This window comes from Lolium rigidum, chromosome 7 (genome assembly GCF_022539505.1).
Source record: "Lolium rigidum isolate FL_2022 chromosome 7, APGP_CSIRO_Lrig_0.1, whole genome shotgun sequence".
Taxonomy (NCBI): domain Eukaryota; kingdom Viridiplantae; phylum Streptophyta; class Magnoliopsida; order Poales; family Poaceae; genus Lolium; species Lolium rigidum.
In genome coordinates, this window is record NC_061514.1 from 3,883,064 (window position 1) to 3,890,459 (window position 7,396).

General features: G+C 47.3%; 1 protein-coding gene across 1 annotated transcript; it reads right to left on the reverse strand.

Annotated features, from left to right (window-relative positions):
* Positions 1-1,331: 1,331 nt before the first annotated feature.
* On the reverse strand, positions 1,332-7,191 carry LOC124669622 (protein argonaute 2-like). The gene is made up of 3 exons (XM_047206203.1): positions 6,507-7,191; positions 3,328-4,411; positions 1,332-2,787 (listed from the first exon to the last, which is right to left on the reverse strand). Exons 1-3 carry the CDS (start codon positions 7,189-7,191, stop codon positions 1,332-1,334), a joined length of 3,225 nt encoding a protein of 1,074 aa, XP_047062159.1.
* Positions 7,192-7,396: the final 205 nt, after the last annotated feature.

The following is a 7,396-nucleotide window of genomic DNA, read 5'->3' on the forward strand; positions in this document are numbered from 1 at the left end:
GCAGGTTATTCCATTGGTTATTCACTGGATCCGTATGTGGTCCTATCTCCAATCAGGGAGAAGTGGGATGCCATGGAGTCTGGGTGCAACCGGCTGGAGATGGTTGCACGAAATTTCTACAGCCGGTGTGGGTGGCGGCATGATCATAGGATTGAATTTTGATGTATCGTTGGCATCTCCTTTTGAGTTTTTTTTCGCTGGTTGATCTTTGCATCGATCCTAGCTGATCCTTGAATTGTAATAAATATGATACTATTCTCAATAAAGTAATAAAGAAGCCATATGCATCACTTTGATGCAGAGGCTGGGGTATGCCCCCATTTCGGAAAAAAAGTATTCACAGAGGGCCAAAGATCAATACATGTACATGTCTGTGTTCATCTCTTGATAAAAAATTGTAGTCATGTTGATTAGTTATCAGGTTTCTCAGGTTCTTGTGGCATGCATGCATTCTTGATGCGGTAGTTACGTAAAGTGATTGCACACTCATGAAAGCGTATCCTGGTGACATGCATGTGTTGCAATTCATGGGGACCAATCCGCAAATTGACCATGAGAAAGCCAATCAGGGTCAATCTTTAATACCGGTGTGGGATTTTCTTGATCTACACCTTCACATCACTTACAGACATCACTGAGGCAACTTGAAATAGTGATTGGCTGAACCACAACCTGTTTTTCAATGCATGAGTGGTTCAGTTATAATGCCACCCTTTCATTTTATTTTTCCTACATGAAAGAGGCAGATGTGCTAGGCTTGAACAAAATTGGACCACTGGCACTCCAGTCTACTGTGTGCTATGAGCTTGTTAGGCTTTAGGTAACTGTCATTGTCAAATTCAGTGTAAATAGAACACTGTAAATAGTTCCTTGAGTTTCCCTGTGCAGTTGTGCATCCCAAAGGCATGCTATGCATGTAACAAAACCTTGCAAATAGAACATTTGGCTGATCCCAGGAGTGTCAAAAGAAATGTCAAAAAAAAAAATCCCAGTGCTCCAATTTTACAAGTGGCCTCATAACATCTGATGGAATATGAACTATGTAAAAAGCAAAAAAGAAGGAAGACTGGAACTAATTCTTTGTTGATTTACAGTAACCAGCAACAAGCAGTATCTCCAGTAACCAGCAACAGGCTGTACACGGTAGTGTCCAGAACAAGTTTGTAAGAGCCAATTTGGCCAGCATTTACAGAACGTATCAAGCTGTAAGAGGTGGTAAAGAACAGAGCCGCTGTTTGACCCACGGCCTTGCAGGAAGAAAACGCACACAGGAAGCAGTGCGCAGAGTGAAGATTGTCAAGTTCCAGGGCACGGCAGAAAATCAGGCGGCATCAGATGAAGAACATGCTGTCCTTGAGATTCTCGTGCAGGTCCAGCTTCGGGTATTTGGAATTTCCATTGGAGGCCGAGGAGGACGGGCCGGGCTCCTGGACAAGCGACGGTGACGCCATCATGCTGTCGTAGTAGTCCCTGCCACGGTAGGCCGCGAGGTCAGCGTACTTGACGGGCGTCGTCAGCGACACCGGCTTGGTGCAGCGCGAGAACAGGAAGCAGAGGTTGTACACCAGCTTCTGCAGCTCGACGGTCTCGAAGCCGTGCTCGTCGTCCAGCCTGTAGTAGTGCGTCGGACGGCTCGTCCCGTGCAGCCCTTCGTGGCTGCAGAGGAAGAAGTCTTCCTCCGGCGAGTCGTCCACCACCTGGGCGTCCGCGACCGTGCCAGGGAGCACGTTGCCGTTTTTCGTCTGCTGCTCGTTTTTGTCCTTGGGGAACAGCCGCGTGTGGTGCCGCTTCTTGGCCACCAGCACTGTGATCGTCGGCGAGTACACGTCCTCCACACTGATCTTCCTCCTCATGGGCTTCACTTCATCCTCCCGAACTTTCTTGAACTGCTCATCGCTCACACCGTCACGGAAGTATATGATCTTCTGTGGCTTCGAGCCGTTCCTCTTCTCATACACTTCAATGAGCTCCTGGCACATATCACCGAGCTCCTCGATCATCTCGCAGCCGTGACCCTGGGCACGGATTCTGGCCACGTACTTGCTGGCGCCGCGATCCATTGACGCAACAACTGCTGCTATCGACGGACTCTCCTTGTCTCCGGGCGGCGGATGGTTCACGTCCGCGCCGATGAACATGAAATGCGTGTCAGCCACTTTTGGGAGATTGTCAGATAGCTGGACGTTGCTGCCCCCAAGCTTGCTGTTGATCTTGAGAGCAAGGTTGGACATGTACTGGTCCTGGCCCTGGGGTTTGTTCGCGATGTTGCTCAGGAAACACTGGGTTTGGATCCCCAATTGAGTCTCGCATACCAGCTTCAGTGTCTTGTACCCAGGATGCTGCTCAGACATCGGGCAGAAGAGGAGCTGCAGCTTCTGCTCCTTCAGCTTCGCAGTCACATCTTTAGTCACCTTGTTAAGAAGCTTACGTAGCTCTTCTGGATTTGCTAGCACTGACATTGATGATGTCTGAACAAAGCATGGATCATAGTTCATCTCAATCCCAAGACTAGTGCACTTTCTGAAGATGCAGTCAATGAAGTAATCCATGTCAAGAGCTTCCTGCTTAAAGTGAGATGGCTGTGAACTGAAATCGAGAATGGCCCAATGCTTGAGGTGCTTGCTTTCAAACATTTGTTGACCATGAAGGCTCCACTGGCGGTTAAGGAGGGCAATTCTGAGTTTGGAGGAGCCACCGAGTTTCAGCATGGGGGGAGGAAGGATCTTGCCAGTGACTTCAGTCATTTGTTGGCCCAATACAATATCAAATTTTCCGCCTCTGTTTCCTCTGGAGATAAAATGATAGTTAGTAACTGACAATAAACATGAGTTATTGTAATTCTCTAATAATTGTCACATCATTTTCAAAGATCTGTTCCGTCCAAAGAAAGAAAACTCCAGAAAATGGATATATAACTTGACCAAAAATACCGATAACATAGTTAAACCTCCTTTTCAATTAGCATATGTGCTATCACAAGTTTTGACTTCTATTGTAGCGGTACTGTTTACACAGGAAAAACTATTGAATGTAATGCCTAGAAACTTCAGGAAGTGAATTGAAAAATATACTGATAACATAGAGAAACCTCCTTTTTAATTAGCATGTGTGTTATCACAAGTTTTGACTTTTACTGAAGCGGTACTGTTACACAGGAAAAACTATTGAACAAAATGCCTAGAAAATTACATTACATTGGATTTAGCAGCAAGTAAGCAGCTCAATAAATTACATTCCATTGGATTTAGCAGCAAGTTTCTAGACTGACAAAAAGAACAGATGGTCAGGCGGTTGCAAACAGTACAGGGGCACCAAACTCATAGTTACCTGCAAGGGCCATCTGAAGCTGATACCATTTTCAGAATCTCCGTTTTCCGTGCATCTGAGTTGGGTAGCTTGTCCTTCGGTTTCTGGGTGGAACCCTTATCCTTGGGATACTTCTGTCCTCCATGAAGAGTACAAAGCTCCATCGGGACATAAATTAATCTGTCAGGTCTGCTCAAATTCAAGCATGGTAGCATCTTATATTTAATCACCTTTCCATACTGCCTATGATAATAGTCCACAAGCTTCTCAGCATCCCCTGAATCGAAGTTCACAATGGAGATCTGTTCGGCAGGCACAGCTGTCAGACCTTGGACCTTGTACTTTCGCCTTGTCGTCCAATTGCTTTTTCCTTGAGAGCCCTGCATCTGGTAGTTCACGGTAATACAGAGGCCTTTGAGCTGAAACTCCAAGTATTTACACTCTTGCTCGCTTAGATATGTACGGGGATCAAGCAACTTTGGGCTGTTAAAGCGTTTCAGCAAGTGCTCAACAAGTTCCAGAACACTTCTTTGAGCTTGGCAAAATTCCATAAGTGAATAGTCCACACATAAGACCACCCCTTGGGCGGTGGGTTTTAGGGTCTGCTTGCTTCCTTTCAGACGTACAGTGAAGTCCCCAGGCCTGCTGATCTCAGTCTCCATCCGGGAGTAAAATGTCTGACCAACAATAATCTTGTCCAAGCTAGATGCCTCACGCACAATGATATCAAGACCCTGCAAGATCTCTCTAGGAACTGGCTGCTGAGAGAGTTGGCTCAAAGACAGCTTCTGATTGAGCTCTGCTGACATAGTGTAGGTATGTGAATGACTTTTCACAGGGTATGAGCATTCTGGCAATTCTGCAAAGCTGAACAATCCTCCCTTCCCATCATAAGCAACAGCTGGATTTGGAGGCTTCTGGAGCATCTTGAAAAAATTAGCTTTTGCAAAATCCTCATTTGTTTTGAGCCCTATTCCGGAAGAACTGGAAGAATCTTTTTCGATCTTAATATCATAGCGAAAGATAGTCGAAGCTTTGAACTCAACTTTGAAGTGGTTCACCAAAAGTTTGACTGGTAACACTTCCTTGGAAACAATGGCTTGGCCTGGAGGGGGAAAAGAGCATTAGAAACAGTGCTGAGGAAAACAATAACGAAGCATTATGTCAGAGATAGGATCACCAAAAGCTACAGTTTCCATCGCAGTTTGGATTGGGCAATACAATTTCCCAATTTAAAACTACTGAAATAAATGTAGCTATAAGGAGAGGAAATAGCTCATCCTTTCCAACTTCAGGTAGAAAAAGTTCTCCTGCACTGCAATTCATTTTAGTTCATATCCTTTACTTCTACAAAAGGTGCCCCCAAAAGACCCATAGTTCTTCTCTATGCTGACTCCAAACCAATAAAGCAACTTAAACTGAGGCATGCATGTCAAGCCTAGCTACCAGTGAAATAACACATTCCTAAGAGAATCCCAAAAGCAATCAGACCCAGGTTTTCACTGGTGAAAATTCTGATGCTTCGTCCTCTTGGTAAATAATACAGTAGATAAATGATGTTCTGAAAGTTCAAAAAAAAGTAGATAAATGATGTTCTGAAACTGCAAGGTGACAAACTACTACCATATCAAATTTCCTTTTATCTCATACATGATGTGCATCCTCACAAACAATCATGTACAGTCTAAAAAGAATAAGAACAGAGTTTACTAATAACAGTTCAATAGTTTAGTTAGCATCTAGGCGAGGTCAGCACCACATCTTCCTCCCACTTATCCAGCAAAACATGATTTAGCTTCTATAAGTCCAACTCTAATACAGGCAATGCAGCAAAGGGAACTTATCACACGGAGAGGCAATTTCATTCCAGTCTATCTCGAACCATAAACTTGTAGCACATTTGGGCATCCCCAATAATACAACAGAACAATATGTAAAGCTCGCGATGCTGCATAATCGTGAACCACAATCAGAAAGCGTACACAATGTAAGATCACACCGAAGCAAATGCTACTCTGAATCAGCACAAGAGACCAAACAAAGCATCAATAGCTGTTATAAGTACAACCCTAATACAGGAAATGCAGGAAGGGGAACTTAACACACAGAGAGGTAATCTCATTCCAACCTATCTCAATCCATAAATCTGGAGCACATTTGGGCGTCCACATTCCACAATACTACAACACAACCATATGCAGCTTCAAACTAGCTTGAGACACTGCATAAGCGTGAACCAATCAGAGAACGATAGAATCTAAGATCACAACGATGCGAATGCTACTCTGAATCAGCACGCAGCCAACAGAAATTGCAAATCACAGTCCCGTGGTTCCAACAAAGTGAGCAGTCCACGCTACTACTCAGTATCGACGCATGGAGAGGTCAGCACCACATCTTCCTCCCGCTTATCCAGCAAAACACGATTTCAATGACGCTACCAGGTGAAGAATCAAACTGCTTCGTATGAAGTCAAGATACAAGAAAACAAGGCATCAATAGCTTCTATAAGTCCAACTCTAATACAGGCAATGCAGCAAAGTGAACTTATCACACGGAGAGGCAATTTCATTCCAGTCGATCTCGATCCATAAACTTGTAGCACATTTGGGCATCCCCAATAATACAACAGAACAATATGTAAAGCTGGCGACGCTGCATAATCGTGAACCACAATCAGAAAGCGTACACAATGTAAGATCACACCGAAGCAAATGCTACTCTGAATCAGCACAAGAGACCGAACAAAGCATCAATAGCTCAATCCATAAATCTGGAGCACATTTGGGCGTCCACATTCCACTATACTACAGCACAACCATATGCAGCTTCAAACTAGCTTGAGACACAGCATAATCGTGAACCACAACCAGAGCACGATAGAATCTAAGATCACAACGATGCGAATTCTAATCCGAATCAGCACGCAGCCAACAGAAATTGCAAATCACAGGCCCGTGGTTCCAAGAAAGTGAGCAGTCCGCGCTACTACTACTACAGTATCGACGCACGGGGTAACGCAACGCCTCGATCTGTCGATCAACCGCACATATACGCGAAATCGAACAGCGCAGGCTCTGATTAACTAACCATCACGATCGCTTGATCGATCAACCGCCATATGCTTCCAACATTTCAGCGAAACGAAGCATGCCACAGAGTTCACAACGCTGGCAAGTAAATCAGGAAACGGTGCTTACCATGACGAGGACGAGGCCCTGACGAAGATGAGCTCGCTGCTTCCCTGGGCGCGATCCCCTTGTGCGGCCATGCAGGGGCGTACTCCGGGGGGAAGGAGAAGCGACGCTGCTGGTAGTGGTGCTCACGGTCTGAACCGCGCCCTCCCGGCCCTCTGCTTCGGTCGAAGAAGCCGCCTCCGTCAGGGGAGTAGGCCCCTCGGCCACTCCAGCCGCCTCTGCCGGGGCTCTGGGCTTCCTGGCAAGTCCAGCCGCCTCCGCTGCGGTTGCTGCTGCCTCCGGCGTGGTTCTGGTCTTCGCGGCCGCGATTGTTGCCGCCTCCGCGTTTCTTCCTTCCCGGCGAAATCCACCCATCCTCCCCGTCGCCTGGACCACTCCCTTCGCCGCTGGACATCTCCACGCGGCTCGGGTCTCCCTCGTACGTCCTGGCGCCTCCGCCGCGACTCTGCTCTCTGTCGTAGGCCATGCGCCCTCCGCCGCGGCTCTTGTCGCCCCCGTAGGTCCTGTCGCCTCCGCCGCGGCTATTCTCTCCCTCGTCGATCCTGTCGCCTCCGCCGCGGCTCTTCTCCTCCTCGTCGGTCCTGCCGCCTCCGCCATCACCGGCCCCGCCGCCGCGACCTCTCCCATCGCTGCGGCCAACTTGGCCGCCATCGCGGCCCACGCGGCCACGGCCCCGCTGGTTCTGCATCTCCCACGCGGAGCTTGGCCGAAGCAGCGGCCGATGGCGAGGGTTTCTGGTTTGGAGGATTTGCTTCTAGAACTTCTCTAATGGGGAGGCGGTGCTGGAATTGGGGCCGCTAAATATAAGAGCCGCGCGCCGGCGAAAATTGAACGAGGCTGCCAGTTTTTGGATGAAATGACGGTGTTGCCCCTGGTTGTTTCTTGCCAAATGA

What these genes read in the sequence shown, in the direction of transcription:
- LOC124669622 (XM_047206203.1), bottom strand. Translation starts at nt 7,191, where the DNA reads ATGCAGAACCAGCGGGGCCGTGGCCGCGTGGGCCGCGATGGCGGCCAA. An exon ending in AGGGCCTCGTCCTCGTCATG is followed by an intron (nt 4,412 to 6,506) that starts GTAAGCACCGTT and finishes TTCCCCCTCCAG; the next exon opens with GCCAAGCCATTGTTTCCAAG. An exon ending in GCTTCAGATGGCCCTTGCAG is followed by an intron (nt 2,788 to 3,327) that starts GTAACTATGAGT and finishes TTTTATCTCCAG; the next exon opens with AGGAAACAGAGGCGGAAAAT.